General features: G+C 42.1%; 1 protein-coding gene across 7 annotated transcripts; it reads left to right on the top strand.

Annotated features, from left to right (window-relative positions):
* Positions 1-1,189: 1,189 nt before the first annotated feature.
* Positions 1,190-26,784, top strand: si:ch211-195b21.5 (uncharacterized protein DDB_G0287625). Of its 7 annotated transcripts, XM_041782425.1 has the most exons (9): positions 1,421-1,540; positions 9,849-9,910; positions 10,337-15,847; positions 15,960-16,557; positions 22,072-22,573; positions 23,354-23,412; positions 23,493-23,577; positions 23,687-23,802; positions 25,827-26,784. In XM_041782425.1, the coding sequence occupies exons 3-9, from the start codon at positions 15,687-15,689 to the stop codon at positions 26,406-26,408; spliced, it is 2,103 nt and encodes a 700-aa protein (XP_041638359.1). In that variant the 5' UTR covers positions 1,421-1,540; positions 9,849-9,910; positions 10,337-15,686; the 3' UTR covers positions 26,409-26,784. The 7 variants fall into 7 exon arrangements, with proteins under 7 accessions (XP_041638355.1, XP_041638354.1, XP_041638359.1 ...); XM_041782421.1 differs by lacking the exon at positions 9,849-9,910 and having other exon boundaries at positions 1,190-1,540; positions 15,708-15,847; positions 25,830-26,784; XM_041782420.1 differs by lacking the exon at positions 9,849-9,910 and having other exon boundaries at positions 1,190-1,540; positions 15,708-15,847.
* The last annotated feature ends 1,124 nt before the right edge of the window (positions 26,785-27,908 follow it).

The raw sequence follows: 27,908 nt of genomic DNA, 5'->3' as shown, positions 1-27,908 counted from the left end.
ATAGACACTATATAGTCAAATTTATAGTCCATCCATAGACCACTATATAGACCACTATATGGTCTATTATATACCACTATATAGACCACTGTATGGTCTATTATATACCACTATATAGACCACTATATGGTCTATTATATACTACTATATAGACCACCATATAGTCCAGTATATAGTCCACTATATAGACCACTATGTGGTCCATTATAGACTAGTGTATAGACCATCATATAGTCCAGTATATAGTCCACTATATAGACCACTATGTGGTCCATTATAGACCAGTGTATAGACAATCATATAGTCCAGTATATAGTCCACTATATAGACCACTATGTGGTCCATTATAGACTAGTGTATAGACCATCATATAGTCCAGTATATAGTCCACTATATAGACCACTATGTGGTCCATTATAGACCAGTGTATAGACCATCATATAGTCCAGTATATAGTCCACTATATAGACCACTATGTGGTCCATTATAGACCAGTGTATAGACCATCATATAGTCCAGTATATAGTCCACTATATAGACCACTATGTGGTCCATTATAGACTAGTGTATAGACCATCATATAGTCCAGTATATAGTCCACTATATAGTCCACTATATAGACCACTATGTGGTCCATTATAGACCAGTGTATAGACCATCATATAGTCCAGTATATAGTCCACTATATAGACCACTATGTGGTCCATTATAGACTAGTGTATAGACCATCATATAGTCCAGTATATAGTCCACTATATAGACCACTATGTGGTCCATTATAGACCAGTGTATAGACCATCATATAGTCCAGTATATAGTCCACTATATAGACCACTATGTGGTCCATTATAGACTAGTGTATAGACCATCATATAGTCCAGTATATAGTCCACTATATAGACCACTATGTGGTCCATTATAGACCAGTGTATAGACCATCATATAGTCCAGTATATAGTCCACTATATAGACCACTATATGGTCCATTATAGACCACTATATAGACCACTATATGGTCCATTATAGACCACTATATAGTCCATTGTATCCTGCTCACTATAGAGTGGATAGGGAGTGGGGACCTGGATTCACCAGCACCAAAGACCTGGACCCACCAGCACCAAAAACCTGTAGAGGGCAGCACTGCGCCGTGGTTGGGTCTAGTCCGCCGGAAATTAAGAAGAAGAAGAAGAGTTTTCCGGGGTTTACTTCCTGTGTCACGGCTGTATTTACTTTCCTAAGGGTTCCGCAGTAGAACCAGACTCGAGCCTCTGTCTGTGAACTAGACTACAATACTAGCTGAAAAGCTGAAGTCCCGGTCCGGGAGGCCTTTTAGAGTCGGACCATGTACCGGCCCGGTAAACCCCCAATCCTACCGTCGCCGTATGGACCCCCTCCTCCACACCTCGGCCCTCCGTTCAGACTCGGCGGGCCCTGCGGGATCCCCCCGCCTAGACATCTAACCCCCGGACCGTACTCAGCACCGAGACCGGAGAGCCCTTTCCTCCACAGCAGACCCCCGACCGGATCCTTTATCAGAGTAGGTACCGGCAGGCTAGGCTAGGCTAGCAGGCTAGGCTAGCAGGCTAACATGATGGGGGTCGGTAGCATCATGCTAAAGTCCACAGCTAGATTCTAGGCTCTATCTGCTTTCAGCAGCTGCTCATTATTATTGAAGAATCAACAAAGAACATCAGAACGATCTGGGGTTAAATATGACCCTGGTCACGTGACCTACACCGCTTTCAAACTCGCCCACTGCCCTGATCCCTACAGTCTGAGTGTCAGGGCCGTTTCCTTCAGCTGGCGGTCTGAGCTGTTTCTAGATCAGACGGTATTCCGGCTTTCCCTCATCACACTCATCAAATACACAATCCAACAACTCCAGAACGCTCTCAGGGACAAGCTGGGACCTGCACATCCACCATCAAGGCAACTGAAGGTAACGGAGCTATGACACAGACTGAAGGGGTGATGGCAGTGGGCGAGTTGGCCTAAATGTTGAAGTATCCCTTTAAGCAAGAGACATTTTTCTCTTATTGTCATAAATATTAATGCAAATGAAAGTCAGAATATTTCTCTAGTCATCAGCCGTTAGAGCATAATTCAGATGTTCTTGAACAAACTTCATAATGACAACCATTATTTAGTTAAAAATAAAAACCTCTAAATGCACTGTTCCACATTATTCTGCACTAAAAGAGTCTCAGAACATTTTCTAGGTCATAAAGAAGTGAAAATGTTCATGTGTTGAATCTGCAGCATTAGGAGGTCATATTTACTGAAATCAAAGCTATTTCAATCAAAAACATCTGAACAGGCCCAGTTCCATGTTAACATAGGAGCCCTTCTCTGATATCACCTTCACTATTCTTCATCCATTGAACTTGTGAGTTTTTGGAGAGTTTCTGCTTGAATTTCTCTGCAGGATGTCAGAATATCCTCCCAGAGCTGCTGTTCTGATGTGAACTGCCTCCCACCCTCATAGATCTTTAGCTTGAGGATGCTCCAAAGGTTCTCAACAGGGTTAAAGGTCAGGGGAGGATGGGGGCCACACCATGAGTTTCTCTCCTTCTATGCCCATAGCAGCCAATGACACAGAGGGATTCTCTGCAGCGTGAGATGGAGCATTGAAGATCATTTTGCTACAGAGGGCACGGTTCTTCTTTTTGTACCATGGAAGAAAGTGGTCAGTCAGAAACTGTAGATACTTTGCCGAGGTCATTTTCACACCTTCAGGGACCCTAAAGGGGCCTACCAGCTCTCTCCTCATGAATCCAGCCCAGAACGTGACTCCGCCCCCTCCTTGCTGATGTCACAGCCTTGTTGGGACATGGTGGCCATCCACCAACCATCCACTGCTCCTCCATCTGGACCATCCAGGGTTGCACGGCACTCATCAGTCAACCAGACTGTTTGAAAATGAGTCTTCATGTATTTCTGGGCCCACTGCAACCGTTTCTGCTGGTGAGCATTGGTTAGGGGGGGCTGAATAGTAGGTTTATACACGACTGCAAGCCTCTGGAGGATCCTACACCTTGAGGTTGGTGGGACTCCAGAGGCACCAGCAGCTTCAAATATTAGCGCTGACAGCTTCAAGTCGATTGGTTGATTAATTGATCGGAAAGCTTTAGGTTGACCAAGATCACCCTGTCAGCAAATCGCCCCGCCCCCCCCCCGCCCCTAGATGCTGGTCTGGGGGCAAAAGCGTGTGAGGAGCTGAGAGGGAGAGAGAGGTGCTGCTGGGAACAGGAGCAACGCAGCTCTAAGAATTACAGGTAGAGAAGCACACAGAGCTACCAGAGCGGGATATTTTCTGATATTTTACAGCATTAACGCTCAGAAACAACACATCAACTCGTCACAAAGATGCAGGCTATTTGTATTGAAGTGGCGCTGCTGAGTCTCTCTGCTCTGCCCTCCCTCACTGCATCAACTCCCACGGTCAGTTTAATTCACCTGTCGGCAAATAGGCTGCGTAGTATAATGTCGTTATATAATCTCCTTAAAGTGTTCACATTAGCTTCTCTTACAGCCACACAGAAAGGAGAGGTCATAAAAGGCGGTGTCAGCTGGTCATTAAGTCCCAACGAGCAAACTTTTTTCCTCTCACCTCCGTAAATAAACGCTGTCTGCTTTATGCTCGTAAATGACACAGCCCGGCCTGGATCAAGTGATCCTGTTAATAGTTACCGTTATAAATGGATGAAAAACGATGATCTGAGGTTATTTTGTAGGCTGTATGAGTTTGAAGAGTTACCGCGCTGGGATCACAGAGATCAGAGGCAGGTGCGCGCTGATCGTCTCTCCATTAATTCTATTATATAGTCAGAGGTGATGAGCCGAAAAGATGTATTAATGCTTCCAAAGGCTTGTTACGTTCATTTTAGGATCATTTAGAGCACCAAGCAGGTACAGTGAGGAGCCTGGATGGATTGAAGAAGTCCCCGATGAGGTAACTTTTTATAATGAATGACATTTTTTACCTGAACGACCGATCGATTAATTGGTGCCTGGGTGCGATTTTGGTCGACCAAGTTTTTCTTTGGTTGACTACAGCCCTGTCAAATACCTGTTTGCTTCTTTGTAATGACATTTTAGCAGCTGCTCTCTTAATCTGATGAATCTGTCTGTCAGAAACCTTCCTCATTATGCCTTTATCTGCAGGAACCCGTCTGTGCTCTGAATCAGACACTAATGTCTTCACAGTACGATGATCACACTGAAGTTTTCCTGAAATATCTCATGCTTTCATTCCTTGTCCAAGGCATTACACTATCTGAGTCTTTTCAGCAGCAGAGATCCTTTTTCTTTCCCAGATTGCTGAAACCTGTGGCCTGCTTAATAATGTGGAACAGTGACTTTAGAGGTTTTTATTTTTTATAAAATAATGGTTATCATTATGAAGTGTGTTCAACAACATTTGAATTATGCTCTAATAGCTGATGACTTAAAAAATACTCTGACTGTCATTTGCATTAATATTTATGAAAATAAGAGAAAAATGTCATTTGCATAATAATGTGGAAAGCGGTGTACAGTTCTAGGAGAAACTGAGGTCAAATTGACTTTTGAAGAATTTGTGACCCTAAATAATATCTGACAAAATCCAAACCTAACTGATGAACCCTGTACAGGACAGTAAGGTTAGTGTAGATACTCTGGTTCAAATGTACTGTGAGCTACTGCGGAGTCAACACAGGAGGAACTGTACTCTGGTTCAAGGACAGTTACTCTGGTTAAAACTGACTGAACTACAGAAAAATGTCATCAGACAGAACAAGTACCCAAAAAGTACTCAATCCCTGTAATCTGAGTAAATGCAATTAGTTACTTTCCATCTCAATACCAACTCAAGATTCAAGATAAAGTGCATTCACTTTGGTCCAAATTTCCTGAAGTAAATATAAACTTACTGGTCCATACAGCTATTAAAGTACCAGTCAAAAGGTTTACATTCAGAGCAGAATATCCTAATCCCATTTTGAATTCTGAGTATCTACAGAGTCCAAGCCCTGATCCGTTCCTCATATTTGCCTAGATCAGAGAGTTTTTTTTTTTTTTTTTTGAGTGATGTAAAACGGTAGAGGACAAAAGGTAGATATCCAGATACTAGACTGTAAATTATGGAGGAACACACAGGGTTAGAGTTTAAATGCTTTTTGTTGACAAAAATAAGTGAAGTAGAAAATCACGAGTCTAAAGCTTGTCCCATTTAACTACAGCAGGTCAAATGTACCATCTCTGATCAGTTCAAACTTTATTTCTATCACCTCTGATCTGATAAACGGGATTGGGATCAGGACACCCGGGTTTAAAGTTCCTTTAAAGTACGGAGAAACTACTGTACAGTTAAATCTGATCTTCTCGTTCTTGGAATAACAGCATGAAGCGTGCTGCCCAGACAAAGTCCTGACTTGATGATGAAGTATTTATAAGCTGGTTATGATCATGTGACTGCTGGACAGTCTCATCCACAGAAAGTTAGAATCTCAGCCTAACGCTGAGATCACTCAGCAGTTGATGTTTTTACTGTTTTTACTATAATGTACCCTAAAGTAGACAGAGACGCTGGTCACTGCAGTTTAAATGTGATTGGTTACTCTCCAGGATCAGGCGGACTATTTAGAAAAACACCTAGATTTGTAAATGATTCATTCATTTTAACAGAAGCAGATCTGAGATTGTTTGGACTGGAAGGTTGATTATCAGTTGTTGTATTGAAGGGAATGTTCATTTCTATTTCATTCCTATATTTAGTCTCTTAGGGTTATTTAATCTTAATTCAATCTTGAGTTGGATTTTTGGGATTTTTCCTAGAAAACTGTAAACTTGAAAGTTTGCTGATGTGTAGAGCAGTACCATCTGTGCTGCAATATTAAAGAGTTAAACTGGACAGGCTTTAGTTTAAAGAAATATGGCCCCTTCTGCCGTATGGATGAGATCTCAGCCTTCGTTGGTATCTCTATAAAGCAGCTGCAGCATTGAACAGGACAGAGCAGGATGAGGATGAGTGCAGATGTCCTGCAGCCTTAAACACACAGGTGTGGGTTTATAGCAGCATGTCTGGAAATGTAAAGCTCTGTTATGGTCAAACAAAGAGGTTATGAAGCATTTATTCTTCAGTGAAAGCTACAATCTGTACTACTGCCTGACAGCAGTATCAACAGCTACAAATCCAGTGAAACATCAGTACTGACGGAGGTTTCTCCCACTGTTTATGGACCATTATTGGCTGTACATGAATAAATATTGTACCATCAGGGTTAGTCAGTGATGCACCATAAGTATTTTCTTGAACCGATATCTGATAACCGATAATAACCAATATTTTTTTTTCAATAGATGATTTAACAAAAGAAGTTTATTTGATGTGTTTATCAGGGCTGGGTATTGCCACCGGTTTCCTGATTCGATTCGATTCCGATTCTCAAGGCCCCGATTCGATTCAATATCGATTCATGTAGAGATATTTTTGTAAAAAAAAAAAACTATGTTGCTTCTACATTTTAGAGATTCTCAGAGAACTTTAGTTGGAAAAATATACAAAGAATGTTCCAACTAGGCACATTACTAAACATTTCAGGGTTTACATCAAAAATTGACCCTAAACTAGAAGTATTTACATCACTTTTTACCCCCATGTGGCCCATCCTGGATATGGGCTTTTTTGTTCAGTTTGCCTCTGTCTCTAGTGTTTAGATCTAAAATGCAGTCAGGTTTGGAGGTTCCCTCAGAGGAGCAGAGCTGCCAGGCTCCACCATGTTTGCTTTTCCACAGATAAGTCTCTCACTGCAAGTCCAAGTTGAAACTCTTGTTGTTAAATGAATAAAAATCTGTAAATTTGATCAATTATTTTAAACTTCTTATTTTACTAAAAACTATTATTAGTAGTAATAGTCACAGTTTCAGATATAGTGCATACAGTGTGGTGCTGTAATGTTTACCTGTCTGCTGTCTGTGAGGTGTGAACCATAGACATCTATGCTCTTTAATGGAAAGACCCACAGCGCTGATAAAAGAAACATGCATCGTGTTATCTGTCATATTCATTGTATGTTATTGTGAATGTTGTATTGTGCTAACTTGATAGAAAATCTACATGAGATGTGAGTTTGTTACTCATATCTGTCTAAATGACTGAGTGCTCCGTCATTTCCCTGCTGTAAACAGCGGGGTCGTGCGTAATTTGTGCGTGAAACGGAGCAGTAGGGGGTCATAAAATTAAGCACATTGTATGGAGCGGCATAAACGGGGCATTCACAAATCAGTCAGGGTTTGCTCCTCTTAAACGTAGCATCTCAGTCGACCACTATTGTGTGTGTGAGTCTGCCCGGTCTGTAGCAGCAGCGGCTTAAGCGCTCTCCACCTGTAGAGCTCCGCTGCTCATGCTGCCAGTGGAAGTTTCCGTCTGAGGAAGAGATATGCAGCTTGGATTAATAACACACCCAGATGTCCAAAATTAGATGACTGGGCGTGATATTTAAACCTTGAATTAGAGTCTAAACGTTTTTAGACGCGAGTGCTGATCAACTTTCAGGCTGCGTGAGTGACGTAAGTCTGAGACTGGGAGCGCGAGGAGCCGGAGAGGAAAAAAGGCACATACTAAAAGATTGATCTTTGGATTTTATGGATCGATATTGGATTTTTTGAAAAAGAATCGATCTGAATCAGAGAATCGATCTTTTGAACCCAGGCCTAGTGTTTATGCACATCTGGGGGTAAGAAGGGGTTAATGTGTAGTGAGCAGAGATATTTATAACTCATTTTGACTAATATCGCTGGTGTTTTTAAAAAAAAACAAAGAACTATTCTGACTTTGTATCTGCTATTATAGTTATAGTACCAAGTACAGCAGACACAAACAGCTAACAGACGGTTTTCCCCATAAAACCAGATGATAACAGGCTGTTATGCTGAACACATGGAGATGTTTGAGGGTCTGGGGTTTTTGTTTTTGCTGCAGAATGAAAGCGAGCTGATGTTTTACATAAAGATTAAAAATCTGCACTGACATCAGTCCTATCAGAGAGAGGTTAAGAATGTGAAGTCCACCGTGGTCTGAGGCTAAACTTCTGTTCCTAACGTGGATCAGACTGAATAAACCAGGTCATCAGAGCAGGCCGGTCTACGTCTATGAGAGTAGCGGTGGATCAGGAGACTGTCAGACTGATTCTGTTATTATAACGTTGCTCCTTTTGGCTCTGGCAAACTTTCTGCAGTTTCCAATGCCTGCTTAGGATCAGCGCTCTGCCTGGTATTAGCCGTTGGCTCGGTCCTAATGGCCGCTGAGGCTAGTGGCTGCTGCCGCTTCGTTTTAACGTCGTTAGGATGATGACTCTCAAGTGACTTGTAAGATCCGTCGAGGACCTCTTTCTACTCTTTGTGACCTTTGCAGGGCAGATTCTACACACACGGTGGTGTTATCCTCCCCGTCAATACTGAATAACGCCACCGTGTTGTTAGCATTTTAGCACAGGGGCTGCTTCCTCTTCTTCTCTGGTGTTTAACAGCGGGTCGTGTACTGCGGCGCCACCTGCTGTTTCTGAATGTGTAGTCTGGTGAGAAAGAAAACAAATGGCAGCACTGCCGTGCTGACAAAATAAATATGTTATCGGGCTAGTCGTCATGATATCGGACTTATCGGAAAGACGTAATCATTTCCTGTTATCGGGCTGATAGTTATCGTGCAGCCCTAGGTATAGTGGTTTAGAGGAGAGTGCCTCTGTGCACTGAGGGATCCATGATGTAAAATTTAAAATCAAGAATCCCTTGTGAAGATTGGTCAAAAGTTCTCCTGATATGTGGACAGCTTCTATCTTAATTTAACCCTTTAACCCTTGTGCCCTCCTCACATTTACGACCCTCAGGACACCTTCGAGGCAAAAATGCACACGTACAGAAAAACTGCCATTAAATCAGCATACGTCAATATTTTATTCTACTTTATTTTCATAAATCTCTTTAATAACTTCAGACCTGCTCAAATCTACCAAATATTCAATAATTTTCAATCAAACTGGCATTTAAAGGGTTAAAATCTTGAAAATGATTAAATATTTGGTAGTTTTGAGCAGGTCTGAAGTTGTTAAAGAGATTTATGAAAATAAAGTAGAAAAAATATTGACGTATGCTGATTTAACAGCTTTTTTGTATGTGTACATTTTTGCCTTGAAGGTGTCCAGAGGTAGTAAATTCACTGAGAGAGTCTGAATGACATTTAAGAGTAAAACATGGTGGATTTCAAAATTTAACTAGAAAGAAAAGTTCCTGTGAAAATTCATGCCACAAGCTGTAAAACTGAAAAAATGATCACAAATTAAAAAAAAAAGGGTGAGAACAATGGCCAAAAATACCCGAGGAGGGAGCAAGGGTTCAAACCTGGAACCTGAAATGAAAGCCTGAAAAGGCAACAGTTTGTGGGACCGTCTACATAAACTGAGAAAAGAAAAACTGCCATAAAATTTCATATAAACATTTTTTTTGATCACATTTGATGCAGAAGGCATTTCTGGCAATAGATAATCTACCGGAGGGCATTTTCATCTTTTATCTGATTTTATACTAAAGGTTTTTAAGGTAATTTTTGATCATAAAGATTCAACAGAGGTCTCTCACAATCATGTATCAGACATGATAGAATTGGCTTTAAAGGGTTAAAAATGGCCTGAGAGGTCTAGGAGAGTTCAGAGTAGCAGTGAAAAGCTCTGGAGTTGATCAAACTGTGGACCATGTGACTTTTGTAAACCAGGACTGTTTTATTCCAAGTAACTGAATGGTTGCTTTTTGGGAACAATACCGTTCCTCCCTGCAAACTTCACGTTTATTTTTCTCATGGAACCTCTCAGTGAAATGTCTCTGGAGAGGATGAATCCGCCGTCTGCTGGGGTTGCAGCCATCTTCATCATTGGTAAGTGAGAGCTTTTTCTGGTCTTAAAAGGAGAAGATTAAACCCAGCTATTTGTGTGCATACATTAGTATATTAAGGTGTATAGTCACTATCTTCAATGATTGCTTTTAGGGTTTTAAATAGTTGTATTTGCTGTAATTTTTCGGCTACAGATGATTTTAATCCTGATTATGTGCTCAGTGCTGCAGGGATTGTCCTAGACACAACTCTTATTATACAATAGTCCCAAATAAAAGAACCTTTGGAGCAAGCAGGAAGGAGTTTCTGAAGAACACCACTTCAGCTGAGAATACGGAAGCAAACATAGAAATATGTGAAGCTCCTTCTGCATGATGTTATTTTTAATTGTACCCTACCATAGGCACTATTTGATCTGAACCTGTTTGATTTGAACCCTGCCCTGTTTAACCTACAATCTCCTTGCAGATATATTCCCCTGGACTTTTTCCATGGCAAATGAAACCCTTAAAACCAAATCCTAGAGGAAGGGGATGACCTTCTGAGTCCATCATCACCTCATCAGAATGACATGAAGGTCTGGAGGTGACCAGGACGGCTGAAGCCTTCTGTGGACGTCATAGAAACATAGAAGAGCAAAGGATCATGATGGCTACCAGAAAACCAACATTCCCGGCTGACTGGTGTTACGGCCTGAACAGAAAGGTTGCAGTAGAGGCTGAGAACATCTGTTGAGTTTTAGAAAATCCTCATTCATTGTCATTTAATTTGACCACGTATGTGAACCATGCTAGTGACACCTAAGGCCGACACGTCTTCACATGGACTGATGGTGATGTGAAGATGGGATTCCTCAGAGCTTGGTTGGCTCAGTACTAAACAGCTGGACCGTTGTAATCATGCATTCAGAACTGTTTCTATGATTCGTTTCAACAGGGGGTTCATGGTGTGTTCAAGTCCTAGATGCCAGTCAGATCCGCCCCCTGAATCTCTGCTGAGGTCACTATTCCAGCTCAGTGTTGGAGGAGCTTTAATGACCATAGCTGGAACACTGATGGTGTTCATTCCCAACACTGAACTTCCATCACCATGGTTCCCTTTGACCTTTCTGTCCTGGTGTTCTGTCATTAATGTAGACTGATGAGAGGAAAGCTGTAGTTCTCATCTGTATGCACTGACTCTCAGAGAAACAGTGTAAAAACCACTTTTTACTTCCTGCTCGTCATTGTCTATGTTGTTCTCCAAAGTTACTCTTTTTTTTTTAATTTCCCTAATTTTCTGAAATGCTTTTATGACTGCCTGAAGAACTGTGCTGTTGCTCTGTGTTTCAGGACATTGTGAATATTTATCACCATGTTTCTGACATATTTTTAAGCCTTGACAATGTTGGAAACAGTTTAGGGTTGAATGTTTCTACCAGCAGCTGTTAGAGAGGAATAAAAGTTTGTGTCTTCACTTGTAGTCCTTATTAGTCACACAGATGCTGTACTGTTGAATGTATAGGAGAGCTAGTTTCATGGTAATATTTCTGCTGTTGTATGAGAATGTCATCTACTGACAGAAGTCAACCCTGTCAAATAAATGGACCCATCTGAAGACACCCCTCATCTCTGTCTTTATTTTAGCTTGTTGATTGGTCGACTTTTGTTTTTTCTAATTTGTTCCCTTTACACACCACTTAGATGAAAACGTTGGTTTGAACTGATTAATGAACCAGTAAAATAAAAACCAGCCCTCCTCCTCTGATGCCCATGAAAACATTCATGCTTCTGTCCACCAGGTGAACTTTGGCCGTTCTGATCATCCCTCCAGGATTTTAAATGATTTTTAATGAAACATTTTCAACACCATTCCTACTTTTACTGAGACAGCAGTCTGAATGTTCAGAAGCATGGCAGCAGGCTTTAAGGGTGCGCTTGATTCAACACACAGCACACACGTTCAAACCCCTGTATTGCTGTATGCTAGAGGTGAGTATTGGCAAGAACCTCACGATACGATATGCATCACGATACTTGGGTCACGATGCGATAGTATCACAATATATCAGGATATCATGATATTGTGATATATTGCGATATTCTACACAGTTAACTAAGAAAAATATAGAGATGATGTATATGTAAATCACACAATATGTTGGTGATGTTCCCGCTATATTTCACGGCAGCAAGACAGAGCTTGCAAGCGACATTTCCTTTCTTTAACTCGCTGTTTGTCGTATTTTACTAACAACTTGGCTAAAATATGAATTTTTATTTTTTACCAAAAAATTGATATTAAGAGTTGAAGTATCGATATGGTATCGGATATCAAAGTATCGCGATATATTGCCGTGTCGATTGGTTTTCACAGCTCTACTGTATGCATGCTGGCAGTGAGCATGTGCAATAAAAACCTGACATGAATCAGCAGATCCTGGTTTCCCAGGCTTGTGTGAACATGCATGAGTGGGCTGGTGGCCGCTGTGTGGATGTTAGTGGAGCAGAAATTCAGACTACCTTCATAAGCCTTCCTTCAGAGTAGGGGATCCACGTACCACATATGAGGCCAACCACAGAAACATCAGCCATGGCTGCCGGGCTCCAGTTCAGTTTCTGACTAAATGTTTGAGCTCCTTCATAAGTTTTAGACATAAATAAAACCTTAGTTATTAGTAAAGACAAATGTGCAGAGGAGCGCTGTACACCAGTCAGCTGATGTTTATCATAATGAGCTAATCCAGATTTAGGATGATTGTTCACACACCACACTTTAATCCCTTTATTCAACAAATTCACAGAGAATAATTTTTAGCCAGTCATTTCAGGCTCTTACACCAGCACAGGAAGTTAGCAGGGCAGCATTTTCAGCTGATGTTTTCTGGGACCAAAGCTTGGCTCCTGATGAGCACATGTCTGACCAATCACAGGGCTTTGTAGTTGTAAGGCAGGCAGAGGAGCATCGTCAAAAACACGTGATGATTTATGACTAATTAATATTATATTGCCTTGAAAAATCTGAGACAGACAGCGACATCTGTCTATGTGAACAAAATCCACCATGCACACAGCTGGAGCTGTTTCCAACCCAACAGGACTCAATCCAAAGATGAAATTCAACATCTGGTCTGACTTCAGACATACGGCTGCTCCTGACCTTAGCCTCCTCCTCTGCACAGACACAAACATCTGAGCAGAACCTTGGGTTAGGGTCAGGGTTAGCTGAGCAGAACCTTAGAGTTAGGGTTAGCTGAGCAGAACCTTAGAGTTAGGGTTAGGGTTAGCTGAGCAGAACCTTAGAGTTAGGGTTAGCTGAGCAGAACCTTGGGTTAGGGTTAGGGTTAGCTGAGCAGAACCTTGGGTTAGGGTTAGGGTTAGCTGAGCAGAACCTTAGGGTTAGGGTTAGGGTTAGCTGAGCAGAACCTTGGGTTAGGGTTAGGGTTAGCTGAGCAGAACCTTAGGGTTAGGGTTAGGGTTAGGGTTAGCTGAGCAGAACCTTAGAGTTAGGGTTAGCTGAGCAGAAACTTAAAGTTAGGGTTAGGATTAGCTGAGCAGAACCTTAGGGTTAGCATGTAGCTATAGTAACGCGGCAGTTTAATCAGAACAGAACCACACTTCTTTTCTAAAACAAGCGCAAAGAGCCACACTAAAGTTTTCACACTTCTGCATACCAGCTGGTGTTACGTCACAGTAGCGATTAGCGTGGAGGTAGCTGTAGAAAAGCAGCAGTTTAATCAGAACCAAAGACACTCAGTCTGTTTTCTTTGTTTTTCAAATTTTTCGCACATTAAAATGTTCTAATCATGTTTGAAGCTGAAATTTCCGTCTGTCATCATTTTCTTCAGAACAGGTTGATTTTTATACCAAATTTTGCATCAATACAAGTCATTTCAACGGGTGATTGATGATTCAGACTGCCCGCTGCTTCCTCCTCGCTTGCTCGCCGTCACCCAGCCCCACCCTCTCTCTCTCCCTCGCACTGAAACCTTCAACACCAGAGTTTGCTCATCTTTATGTGGATATCAGCCATGGAAATATAACAGATGAAGTGAGAAGTCTACTCACAGGTCATGACGGGTGAATAGTGAAGTTCTCCCTCTCTGACTCGTCTCAGCGCGCTGACGCGTGAGCTGTACGAAGCTCTGTCAGGATGGATCCAGAGGGATCTTATGTGTGACAGAGCCGCAGGCTCGCAGTACCAAACTATTCCTACAATCCCAAAGTTTCCATAGTGAAGAGAAAAAAAACGCTTAGCAAACCCAGTGTGTCAAGAGAACAGCTAAAGGTCATGTGGCACGTATCCGTGCCACAAGCATGCCCTAGGGAATGATACACACCTCCTTATATGGGCGTCCTGGGGGGTTATAGGTCACATCTCCAGGCTTTATAAAATGCATTTTCCCGCCTTATGTGTAACAGAGTCACATCTGTGATAAAAACTTTCTGACGGTGTTGGATGGTAAAAGAGACTCGTGTTCTTTAGGTTGATTAACCTTTGAACCCTAAATAGTTTTTTCCTCTGAAAGGCCTCTGTTGTTCTGTGTTCCTGGTGCTTTATATGCTTAAAATCCATTTTGGGCATTCCAGAGTTCGCCCACCACCATATTGTCTGTTTATATCCCAGAATGCATTGTGCCTGGCTGTAACAGCCAATGGTAGACTGTTCCATCATCGTGTCATGCTTTGCTGGACACCGCCTGTAGTTCTAAACTGAAGAGGAGAGCCTGATTGGCTGAGTAGAAAGAGAAAGAGACACAGAGAGGCTGGGACGTGTCCTTTAGAGTCCTACCCGCTCCAGGACTTTTAGCAGAGATGATGTTTCTGCAGGTCTCTGGATTGGCGTCAGCCTCACACTTCAAACGCTACTAGCCTGTATAGTTGTGGTTAGCATTGGAGACGCCATGTCTGCTACCTCATCTGGCCTCAGATCTCATTGGCCAATCATGAATATAATGAAAACAAGCAGTGGATGTATGAAGCAGTCTTTCTGTCAGGTACATCTCAGCCCCCCCTGCAGAATCATCCTTGATATTTGAACCTTCATATCATTTTATTTATAGAAGGAATAAAAAGTCAGCAAACACAGTGAACTGTTGGAGCCTGTGTATAATGGGTCACTGATTTAATCTGCAGCTCTCATGTATCACAGTCTACCAGCAGACAGAGCAAATGTTTTTATTATGTCAGAATTTAGGCATTTTAACGATCACATTCAGAGAGAAACTGTCACACAGACCCTATTCTTTTCTGCTAAGGTGGGTCCTCTGGTTCTTCTTCTCTGCTCTAAAAACAGTAGCTCCCACATGCAGTGTTTTCTGGCAGCGAAGAAGAATGATTTCTGGTTTATAGCGCAAACAGTTAGCATGGCTAAATGAAGCTAAATATAACGTTAAACCAATCGGTATCAGATGGGTGCTAGACTTGAGTGCTCACCAATGCCAACACCAGCATTTAAAGCAAAATCAGACGTATTTCTGAGGCTGGGATCAGAACCAGAACAGCTCAACTTTAAGCACTGAAACAGAAGCTTCCAGCCGGTCTTTACTTCTACATTCTGCATAGTCAAAGCTTTACCTGATAATCTGGGCAATCAGTAATTTTTTTCACAGTTGTTTCATGTTGTTATTATTTCAGATTATAAGGAAAAACTAAATTAAATGCAGAATGACTGAAGGTCAGATATAAAAGATTGGCCCTACTACAGAGCGTTAAAATCGTCTGTTTGTTCATCAGTTAGATCCTGTGTTTGCTCATTACTGAAAGGTCTGAGCAAGTAGCACTGTCCATTCCAGTCCTCGTCTTAATTACATGTAGCTCTGTCTGTGTAGAACTGTAACATGAATTTTAAATACTCTCAGCCCCCCTGTAGCAGCTACCCCGTAGACTGTAATACGGCGATTCCTTCAGGGAGCAGACCGCAGAACGCCCCCCCTGCAGATCCATCACAGGTCCCAAAGTGGAATCATATTCCTGTGAAGCCTCCACCCTCTGACAACAGGTACGTTAGAACTGTTCACTTATCTCCCCTCTTTGTGTGTCTAAGCTGGAAGAGTTGCTCCATTGTACTTTTTCTTCCAGGTATTTGAAGCACATGCATTTTTGATTTTCAGTGACCAGGCCGGTGAGGAGTTTCTGAGATGTATTGCAGCAAACAAGCCCCTCCCAGACTATCTCAAAGGGAACATGGCGTACAACCTGGCAGATGCATTCAAGTCGGCAAGCATCCTGCAAAAGGCCGTCAAATCAGACCCTGAGTTTCACAAGCATGTGACCAGGAGCAAAAGTCGAAGCCGCAGCCACGGCAGGAGTCGGGGCAGGAGTCGCGGCAGGAGTCGTGGAAAATCTCGAGCCAAAAGCCGAGCACGAAGCAAAAGCAGAGCACGCAGCCGGAGCAGGGGAAGAAGCAAAAGTCGCATTCGAGGGAAGAGTCGAGCACGAAGCAAAAGTAGAGATAGAAGCAACAGCCAGAGCAGAAGCAACAAAAGCCACATTCGGAGCAAGAGCCGGGTCAGGAGGTCCAAGTCACGCAGCAGCAGTAAGGAAAAGAGCAAAGACAAAAAGAGGAAAAGGAGCCGCAGCCACAGCAGCAGCAGGAGCAGAACTAATCTGGCAGGAAGTAGTCTCCTAGAAGGACTGAAGCTGGTCATGAGCAGCAAAGAACTGGAGAGCAGGCTCCCCGACCTCAAAGATGCCATCCTCACAATCCAGGTAGTATTTATCATTTCACCATCATTCATCCTTTCAGCCAGGTTTTGGTATGAATTTGACACACATTAACTAATCAGGAACAACTTTTAGTGTGTGGTAAAGGAAAAGTCTTTGATCACACATGAATGGATGAAATAGCTTTCTGTAATAAAGGTTAATTAGTTAAAGAAACAGTCAAAATAGCAGTAGCGACAAGGTAACCCTCAGTAGAGACCGGACACGGTAACCCTCAGTAGAGACAGGGTAACCCTCAGTAGAGACAGGGTAACCTCAGTAGAGACAGGGCAACCCTCAGTAGAGACAGGGTAACCCTCAGTAGAGACACGGCAACCCTCAGTACAGACAAGGTTACCCTCAGTAGAGACACGGTAACCCTCAGTAGAGTCACGGTAACCCTCAGTAGAGACACGGTAACCCTCAGTAGAGACACGGTTACCCTCAGTACAGACATGGCAACCCTCAGTAGAGACAGCGTCACCCTCAGTAGAGGCACGGTAACCCTCAGTAGAGACACGGTAACCCTCAGTAGAGACAGCGTCACCCTCAGTACAGACATGGCAACCCTCAGTAGAGACAGCGTCACCCTCAGTAGAGGCACGGTAACCCTCAGTAGAGACAGGGTAACCCTCAGTAGAGACACAGTAACCCTCAGTAGAGACACAGTAACCCTCAGTAGAGACAGCGTCTGGCTCTGGGTCTTTGATGAATAAGTATGAAGATCCAAAACCAGGCCCATCCGAACCCTGCTCTGTTAAACATGCAGCCATCCTTTCAACAGGGGATATAAACTTAAAGCCCTTACCAAAATACTGTATTAGACTTTTGAGCTGCAATAAGAGGAGCATACACTTATTCTGCTGCCGCAGAACAGTTATTCTCCTCCTCTGCTCAGATCAGCCGTGAAATTTGCTCCCGTACTGTAGAGTAAGTCCTGGTGGCAGTTTAAGAGTTAAGCTCACTTCACCAGCTGGTAGTTCTATGGTGATGGTGATTGATTCAGCGCTGCTTCTTTCTCACTCGCTCGCTCGCCCCCTCCCCTCTCTCTCACTATGAGCCCTCACTCTAAACACTGTCCTGAGCCCGTTTGTTATGTGGAAATATTGCAGGTAAACTACAGCTAAGGTCAGAACAGAGGCTGATATGCATGAGGTGAGCTGTAGGAAGCTCTGTTGGGATCTGTGGATCCAGAGGGATTTTAAAGGAGTGTCAGAGCCTCAGGAGAGGGATCGTCTGATACCCAGACAGGTAGATGGTTGGAAAGACACTTGAATAAAAGCAGCTGTGAAGATGAGAAATGTGAATTTTTTTTAATCCATATTAAATCCAGATGATGAAACTCTGTCTGTCCAGGGAGTCAGAGGGCAGGATGAAGAGCTCATACTCTACCTCAGATGTCAGTTTATTTTTCCCTGTTGTGATTGTCTTTGGAAATATTCTTATAGATGTTGCAGTGTCAGGTCCTGTCATTTTTACAGGTAATCATGACAGGTACATGTTTCTCTCCTGATTTACTGAAACACCTTCAGTCTTCCATGAATTCTAGATTCAGCCGGTACAAAGTAAGAGTTAAATATTTCAGACTTTATGCTTGACAGCTTACAGCTCACAAAATCAAAAACCAGCAAAACCCAGTTTGTAAAGGTTTCCTAAACCTTTATGTCTCTCTGGTTCAGTCCACACAACCACAATCACGGGGAAGACTACAGTCCAAAGAACAATCACTGACCCTCCATAGGGAGGGTAAGCCACAGAAGGTCCCTGCTGAGAGAGAAGGCTGTAGAATCCAAGGTGGTGTGATGGTTGGGGTCCATGTTGGTTCACTGGTCTTTATCAAGTCCAGAGTCCACGCTGTCAGCCGTCTACCAGGAGACTTTGGAGCCCTTCATGAAGCTTTATGGAGATCCTGATCACCTTTCCACCATCCCACAGAGAAGCCAGAACCACCAGGAACTGGTTCACTGACCATGGTGTTACTGGATTTGATGGGCCAGCCAACTGGTCTGACCTGACCCCCATAGAACACTGATCATCAGGTGGAGGCCCAGGGCCCACATCTGGCCCCCAGAAGCTTTGATTAAATTCAGAAAAAGTGCAGAGGAAGAAACTATTCTGCGGTATTTAGGCTATCTTCTCTTTCTTTCTATGATCCTTACAGCTATTTAAACGTCAAAAATAAATGAGATTTAAAGATTTTTATTCAAAGATTGGTTTCTGTTTGATCAGTTTTACAGAAATTCACCTATTATTAACCTTTATTAGCAAATAAGATCTATGAAAAACTTCCCTATGTCCATTCTTGATTAAAGAAGCAGATTTGTGTGCAAGTGTAACAGTTCAGGGGGGTTGAGAGTTTATTTTTCACTGTCTGAGAATGAAAAGTAAATATCTTTTTTCTTCATGTGTTTTTCACCGATGAAGACGCAGCATTTTCACATCAAGCTACTTGGCAGCCTCAGAAATCTGGGCTTAAATATCTCCGTGACCCCTGTGTGGCGTGCTGCGGTGCAGGGATTTAACTGTGTGAAAGGGACTCAGTTCACTGCTTAAGGATAAAAATAAGGTGCAGAGAAAATCCAATTATTTAGAGAAATATGTTTCTTTTATTTAGATCATTTAAAATGTCAGACCTCAGTGTCTGCACAAATGTAAGCTGTAGATGATGACCCCGGCCAGAGAGGATCCCTGGAAGAATCTAGTCCAGCTGAAGGCTGCTATCAGAGAACCTGGGACCACGGACTGATCCGGCTCCATGACACGAGCAGAGATGCAGGAATTCATGTGAAAGGAGCTCAGACCAAGCACTGAGAGACACATGAGGAGGACTTACCAGAAGGTCCACTGTTCTGTTCTTTAAATCCTTGTGGGTTTTTGTGAGCTGTAATCATAATGATTACAACATAAGTTCTGAAATATTTCCCTATATGTGGGATGAACCTAGAAAACGTCAGCCTAATAGCATAATTGCATAAGTCATATTTGAACGTTTTCGGAAAACGAGGAATAACACAATTTTTACCAAGTGCATTGGTATTTTCAACTGATATCTAAACTGTGATTTCAACCAGATTGTGAACAAGTTTTCAAAAGGAAAAGACACAACATTGATTTCATAACAAAGAAAAGTGACTTAGGCAGAATATGCCACTGACTTAGGCAATTTTTCTCTTACATATAAATACAAACATAACATAACCAAAGTTGTTTTACTTTCTTAAACATATCCCCATGGCTCTCCAGTCACATGTGGCTTAGTGCCAAGTCTACATGAAACCTTTATTTCCTTTTAATCCGTGTATCATTATCATTGGGTGTGTGCGATGGAGGAATATGCGTAGAGGAAGTCTGCTGGTGGCGTGTGTCTTCAGTAAGCTCAGTCCTTGAGGTGTGCTTTCTTGTGTTCAAACTGAAGCTTTAATGCCCTCATTTCAACATGTTTTTTCAGTCGCTTCCTGCCCATGCTCTCCCATACATGCTCTCCCATACATGCTCTCTCTTCCATACATGCTCTACCCTACATGCTCTCCCAAGTATCGCAACTGATCATTGCAATACATGTCCTAAGTGACCCTCACACACACGGATCACATGTTGAGATAATGTAATATCTAGTGAAACTTGTCCAAACATGAGTGTTTTACGTGATCTTTAGAGTACTGCTGATAATAAAAACTGTCAAAAGAGAAGAGACAGGGAACCAAAGCTACAGAAATAGGCGAGGTGGAACGATGTGTCTATGAGAGCTGCAGGTGTGAGGCGGGGCCGGTTTTAGTCATTTTGAGGCCCATGGCAAAGACCAATGTGAGACCCCTCCTCCTTTAGCTAAAAGCATTAATAATTAGTTGGAAAAAATAGAAAACATCTCTTTTAAGTTCAATGGAGCTAAATACCCACATGGCCAACCTTAATTCACCAGCTCTTTGAAAAGCATCTCAGAGCCCAAACTACTATTTTAACACGGCATTAGACCAGGTGGGACTTGCATAGATAAAAAAATATATATGCTCATTATTAGTAACATATTCTTTTTCTCTAAAACTATAAAGATTTTCACTCACTTAATTACAGAATAATCCAACAGTTCACTGTTTCATTTTATTTCCACCATGGATCAGCTGATCTATGGATCTTCTTACATCCCTGGTTTTGGAGTGTGGCTCTCTCTGAAGTATTTTAAGACAGTATGGTCTTGGGTAGAATGAGGCTGAGGACCACTGGTATAGACTGTCCTCAGACACAGAAAAATATCAGTGACAGGCAGAAATAAACTAAATAAGTTTGATTTGGAGAGCATGCACAGCCTGAAAGAAGAAAGAGAGGAGTTTTGAAACTACATATTTTACATCTTTTCCATAAAATCACTCCAGCATATAGACCTTTAAATACCAACTCACTCAGGCTGTTATTAGAAAACAAGGAAGACTTCCTGAAGTCTTGGTACGCGCTATATGACAAGCATTACCTGCAACCCTTGGGGCTAAGCCCCCCCCCCCCAGTCTTTGAATCCTAGTGACGGCCCCGGTCATTTTTCTTCTTTCTCAGGTCTACTGTCATCTAAATCCTTCTCTAAGTCCCTCTCTGAATCGGTATCAAGTTCATTTCTTGACCCTGAAGCACAAGAAAACAACGTTCTGCTGAGTGTTTTAACACAGTAACAGAATGTTAAATGAACAGGTGTACTGCTAAAACTCAATATCTTACCAAGAATACTTCTGTCATTTCTAGTCAAAACAAATCTCTTTACCCTTAAAATAAAAAGCTTATATTCACTTGACATTTTGCTTGAAACTAGTAAAAAATGTCCCAAAAAAGTTCCTTTTTTAGGTGATGTGTCGTATTTTAAGTGTAAAGAGATTTTTTTTTACCAGAAATGACACAAATATTCTTGGTAAGATTTTGCTAGTGATAGCTAGCTCCTACACTACTTCATCATACCTTGTTGCAGAAATGTGATTAAAATTTAAACACACAGTTCCTAACCCCAATGACTGACTGAAAGTACATTTACTGTCTAGGATGTTGAAGAAATAAACCAGTTTACCAGATGAATCAAAGAGAAGAGACAATGCTTCACTTGTGGTCAGCAGAGCCCTCTTTCTCATGCGGTCTGCCATCTTTGAATGTAGCGTCAAAAATGCCTAAGTCTAAGAGATGACTTAGGCAGATAGTGATTTTGGACTGTAACAAGCGTTCTGATAGGCTGAGGACAAAGGCAACAAGGCAGGATGATGCAGCAGTGTTAGGAGAGTAAAGTTAGGCAGAAATCACAGTTTGGCCAAAAAATGACTTAGGTAATTATGCTATTAGGCTAACGAAAAATACAGATGTTTCACTTCTTGAATTAACTCACAGTAAAGTGGTGAACTTCTTCCTGATGTTCTAATGTTTGAGATGCACCTGCATACCAACCAAGTCTTCGAAAGTCTACCAAACAGATAGAAGTATGGTCTCCTCAAAGTGCAGGGGTCTGAAGTGTTCTTTAACATTATTGTAATGATTGTGATGTCTTCTGTTCAGGCCTCAGATGATGGGAAAAAAGGCGAGACAGCTGAAGACAAACAACAGCAAGATAAAGGTCAAGAGGACTCGATGGTGATGGATAACGACAGCATGCTCCTTCCCCATGAGAGAGTAGGCAGTGAGTTTTCTTGGCTCCAGGCACAAAGTCAAGAGGAGTCTGCTGCCCAGAAACCGGACGAGTTTGAAGATGAAGAGTCTTTCTTGTATGGAAATGGGGAACCTGACAAATCCCAGGAAAAACCTAGTCAGAACAGCTCTGTGTTCAGTAGCCTTCAGTTGTCTTCCTTAAACTTAGCCAGCCTGGACAGCAGTGAATGTGAGAAGGTCAGGAACATATTAAAAGGTCTGGGTTCTACTGACATCAGTAAAATGATGGAGGACAAGCAGCAGGGTTCTGCACTGTCAGCCTCAGACCCAGCAGCAGCAGCTTTGGCATTGCCAGCTCTGAATAACCCCAATGTTCGCCAAGCTCTGGAGTCTCTGCAGTCGCTGATCAAAGGTGAGGATTCAAAACCTGCCGTTGACACTCCGTGTGATTGTATATGCTTCCACCATCAGTTTGGATTTACTCTGGGACTTATTTTTATTCCTGAGCTTGAAGAACACCACCGACCTCTAAGGCCTCCCCAGACCAAAAAACAGCATTCAGGCTTAGCATGACCACATAGGCATTTAAGGGTGGTTTGACATCAGGGACGCAAAGTTCAGCTCATTAGATCAAGGTAAACACGAGTGTACCGAGTAACCAAGTTTGCTCTGGAGCAAATATTCATTCATCCTCTCCACATTCTTCATGTACAACCACAAACATAAATATGTGTTATTGGGAGTGGAGCATAATTGTTAAGTGGAAGGAAAAGTATACATGGATTTAAACATTTTTTACAAATCTGAAAAGTTTGGTGTGCAGAAGTCTTCATGCCCCGGAGTCTGAAACAGTGGTGCCTAATGTAAGCGTGCCCTCGTTGCTTTAAAAGAGCACTGGCAGTTTCTTGTAATAGGACGAGGAAGTAGGCACCTTCGTCCAAAAACACGTCACACTCCAGTCTTTAAATGTCCGACACCTTACCCAACCATCAGTCTGAGTGGTCTGCCCTCTTCCAGTGAATGTCGATGTGGCCTGGTGGAAGGTTCAGGTCTCTGCTGCTGCACCTACAAGATGCTTTTACAGCTGATTCTTTGCTGATGTTTAGGACTAGATATTTTTAACACACAGCCTCTTTGTCTTTACTGTTTTAATGTAAATTAACAATCCTGTTGTTTTTATTGTCCTGCTTAGCGACAAAGGAGAAACGGGCAAAGACTGACAGCAGTGGTACATCCTCTGATAAACATAAGGTATATTTTAACAAGTGCTGAACATGCCTGCTTATGAAACCAAAATGGACAAACCTCTTCTATTTATCTTGTGTTTCCAGGTGGGAGACTCAGAGAACAAGGAGGATAAACACGCTAAAATGGAATCCTTGATGAACCAGCTGGAAGAACTGTTAAAACAGGATGGTAGAGTATTTTCCTCCAGTACCAGTCATGTGCCTCCTGCCTTGGTTATCGTCCTTATTCTGCTATAACACTTGTTGTGGTTTTCTGATTGTGTCTTGTTCATTTTCAGGATTGAGTTATCTGACACCAGTGATTGGATTTTACTGTAAAAAGTGTGAGGAGTTCATTGGAGATCTGAAAACTGCAGAAAGCCATGCAGCTGAGCACCGCCACAGTAATAGCAGTGTGAGTACAGCAGCTACATGAGTAGGCATGTTACTATTAGTGTATTTCCAAGAACTATGCATTTCTAAATTAATTATTCATTTATTATATGGATTATTTAAACGAGGGCTGCTCTGCTACACCGTTGTGGTGTGACACTACAGTCACAGACGAAAGTATTGGCACCCCTGGAATTTTTCCAGAAAATTCACCATTTCTCCCAGAAATTGTTGCAATTACACATGTTTTTGGTAAACATGTTTATTTCCTTTATGTTCATTGGAACAACACAAAAAACAGAAGAAAGAAGACAAAATTAACATTACATTACAATTACACAAAACTCAAAAAATGGGTTGAACAAAATGATTGTCACCCTCAGCTTAATATTTGGTTGCACACCTTTGGGTAAAAATAAATAAACTGATGTCTTCCTATAACCATCAACAAGCTCCTTACTCCTCTCAGCTGGAATTTTGGACCACTCTTCTTCTCCAAACTGCTCCAGGTCTCTCAGATTTGAAGGGTGCTTCTTCAACAGCAGTTCTGAGATCTCTCCATAGGTGTTCAATGGGATTTAGATCTGGACTCATTGCTGGCCACTTCAGAACTCTCCAGCTTTGTCTCCAACCATTTCTTGGTGCTTTCTGAGGTATGTTTGGGGTCATTGTCCTGTGGAACACCCATGACCTCTGACCCAGACCCAGCTTTCTGACACTAGGCCCTACATTGCGGCCCAGAATCTTTTGATTGTCTCCAGATTTCATGATTCCTTGCACACAGTCAAGGCACCCAGTGCCAGAGGCAGCAAAACAACCAAAATCTCATCTTAATCTCATCTGTCCACTAAATGTTCTCCCAGAAGGATTGAGGCTTACTCAGGTACATTTTTACTAACTCCAGTCTGGCTATTTTAAGTCTCTTTGTCAGCAGTGGGGTTCTCCTGGGTCTCCTGCCATAGCGCTTCATCTCATTCAGATGACCACGTATGGTCCCAGCTGACACTTTTGCACCCTGAGTCTGCAGGACAGCCTGAATCTGTGTGGAAGTTGACTGAGGATGTTTATCCTCCATTCCAACTATCCTGCGTTGCATTCTTTTGTCAGTTTTTCTCTTCCATCCACGTCCAGGGAGATTAGCCACAGCTCCATGGTTATAAACTTCTTGATTATATTACACACAGTGGACAAAGGAATCTCAGGATCTCTGGAGATGGTCTTTAACCTTGAGATTGTTCATATTTTTCCACAATTTTGCTTCTTAAGTCCTCAGACAGTTCTGGGCTCTTCTTTCTCTCCTCCATGCTTGGTGTGACACACACAGACACACAACACAAAGGCTGAGTCAACTTTAGACATTCTAACTGGCTTCAGGTGTGATTTCTAGATTGCAGCACCTGTTACTGCCACAGGTGAGTTTAAATGAGCATCACATGCTGGAAATAAAATGATTTACCCACAGTTTTAAAAGGGGGACAATAGGTTTGAGTTTTCTGTAAAATTATGTCAATTTTGTCTTTTTTCTTCTGTTTTTGTGTTGTTCCAATGAACATAAATGAATTAACATGTGTACCAAAAACATTTGTAACTGCAACAATTTCTGGGAGAAATGGTGAATTTTCTGGAAACAATTTCAGGGGCCAATACTTTGGTTCATGACTGTATGACTTAGAAACAAGCTCCAACACAGAAATAACCACAGATTTAGTGAAGCCTTTTTCTGCAGACATTTACTGGTTTGTGTTTGGGCAGAGAGGAAGGTAACAGCATCTAAACATGCATTAAAATGTGATTAATTTAATTTTGTCCTACTGTATAACAAACATCCTCCACCTCCTATGCCCCATACATTTGTCTTTATTTTCGTCTTCATCCGGGCAGAATTTTAAATGATCTCTCCACAACATTTAGAGCTAGTTATTCTTAAAGCTCAATAAAAAATGCAAACTTAGAGTATGAGGGTTTACCGAAGTCTTAGCCCTGACAGTCCCTGGTCACTGTAGAGTCTCTCCACTCTGAACTGCGTATTTGTTTTTGTCTTTTTAGCAGAAAGGCCAGACTGACAGGCGTGCCGGAGACGCCACGGATCGACACACCTCGGACAGGAGAGATCACAGGGACCACGGTTCCCATAGAGATGCAGGAGACTCCAGGAATCACAGTGACCACAAACGGGAGCGGACAGATGACCGAGGTCACAAAAGCAGACACGACAACGAGCACAGAAGCCACAGGCCCTCGCAGGAAAGCATCTCCTTGAAAGAGGAGATGAAGAAAGAGAGGATGCTCATAACGGTGTCACGTGGATTGACGCCTCCTCTGAATGTTCGGGTTAAGGAGGAGGTGGACAAGCAGAAGGCAAACAGAGGTAAAACAAGGGAGGAAAATGTAGACAGGAAGGGGGAATCATCCAAGGAAGGCAGAGGAAAAGATAAACACGGAAAAGATGACGTCAGTGATAGTGACGGTGACAAAGGCAGGAAAAGAACAGCAAAATCACCCAGAAAGTACAGTGAGAGCAGTGACAGTAGTGACTCTGACAAAGACAAGAAATCTAAAAGAAAATCACCTAAAAAGAAAAAGAAGGAGAAAAAGAAGAAGAAGCACAAGGGGAAAAAGGATAAGTGATGTGTCTGTGGTTTTATCATTTCTTTCTTTCCTTTTAGTTTCTTTATTTCTGTGATCTTTGCAGAAGATCGAATCACTGCGTAAAGGATCTGGGAGACATGTTAATGCATGGAATTCATCATCAGGCTTCATCAGGTTCAGACATGAGACTTCCTGGGTTAGGGTTAGCGTCTAATCAATGAGCCCTCACTTCTGTCATGTTTGAAGTTTTAGTCGTCCATACAGCCAACATCATGGTTCATCTTTCTAAGGACCAACAACACTGCACTCAGACATTTGATCTGTGTATTTTTACTTCATCTGTCAGTCCCCTTCCTTTACCTTTGTGGTTTTTAAGAGCAAATACAAAGATATGTTTGCATTAAATAAAACCTGTCAGTCAAAAACATGACTCTGGTTTGTGTCTTCACCAACAGTGAGTGAATGTTTGGGATGGACAGTAAACTGACTGATGCTCATCTTTCTAACATTGAAATTAATGCCGGAGCTTCATCCTGATTTATTTATTTTTGGTGAGGCCAGAGGGACCTGACTCTCATGGGTGGTTGTTTTTTCTCTGATCAGACTTTTTCATGACCGTTTGAAATCAGATGTTCCTCTTGTGAATTCACTGAAGTGAAAGGAATTTAAGTGATGTGAGCAAATAATCAGAAGCATTTAAAGACCCTGTAAAGCAGAATCAAATCTGTATTCTTGTTTGTTGTATGGCAGAGGGTAGTGTTATAAACCCTTTTGCTGAATATGAGTGATGAAAACCATCTAAAAGTTATTTAAAAAATATGTTTCAAAATCATGCAAATGAAGCAGCGATCTCTGCCCTAGGATGGCGTGGGCGTATCGTTCAAATACGCCGAAACCACATCCACTGGAGTGTCTTTCCCGCAAGTGGGCGGGCCCCTCAACTGTCAAACTGTCAAAGGCTGCTGCTGACAGTGTAGGGTCCCTCTGATGGCTCTGTAGGACCTCTTCAGCCCTACATGTTGGAGCCACCAGAGCCAGAAGCATCTGACACAGAACCTGAGACAACCTTTTTACCACAGTCAGCTGAAGAATGGTCATTTCTTCTCTCCATTAATGAAAGTTTGCTTAGCAAGTTGGACATTAGTTATCAGCATAGCCTAGCTAAATGACATAACACATTTTACAGGAAATAGTCCGATTTTCTTGGCGTTCCACAGTAATGTATTGAACCAGAAGACATCCCCACACTATGAAAATATGTCATTTTAACCCTTTCTCTGCCACTAACGAAATTTACCATAATTTGGGACACAATGCTTTCTTGCCATTAATGAAATTATTCGTCAATTTGCGCTATCAGTGCTGTGCAAGCGGCAGCGTCCGGTCCTGAAAAATGAAGCCAATAAGGAAGTGCAAAAAATTGCAATGCGCGAGTGTCCACTAGGGGCTGGCTGCAGGAAGACCGGAAGTTCCGTCTGCACACATGTTAAACAGCTGGTTTTACACTGGAAATAAACTGGTTGACAGCCTGGTTTTACA

This window comes from Cheilinus undulatus, unplaced genomic scaffold (assembly GCF_018320785.1).
Source record: "Cheilinus undulatus unplaced genomic scaffold, ASM1832078v1 Contig11, whole genome shotgun sequence".
NCBI lineage: Eukaryota > Metazoa > Chordata > Actinopteri > Labriformes > Labridae > Cheilinus > Cheilinus undulatus.
Note: the sequence above shows the minus strand (reverse complement) of the source record. Positions and strands in the feature narration are given on the sequence as shown.

What these genes read in the sequence shown, in the direction of transcription:
- si:ch211-195b21.5 (XM_041782420.1), top strand. Translation starts at nt 1,346, where the DNA reads ATGTACCGGCCCGGTAAACCCCCAATCCTACCGTCGCCGTATGGACCC. An exon ending in CGACCGGATCCTTTATCAGA is followed by an intron (nt 1,541 to 15,707) that starts GTAGGTACCGGC and finishes AAATACTCTCAG; the next exon opens with CCCCCCTGTAGCAGCTACCC. An exon ending in ACCGCCACAGTAATAGCAGT is followed by an intron (nt 23,803 to 25,826) that starts GTGAGTACAGCA and finishes TTGTCTTTTTAG; the next exon opens with CAGAAAGGCCAGACTGACAG.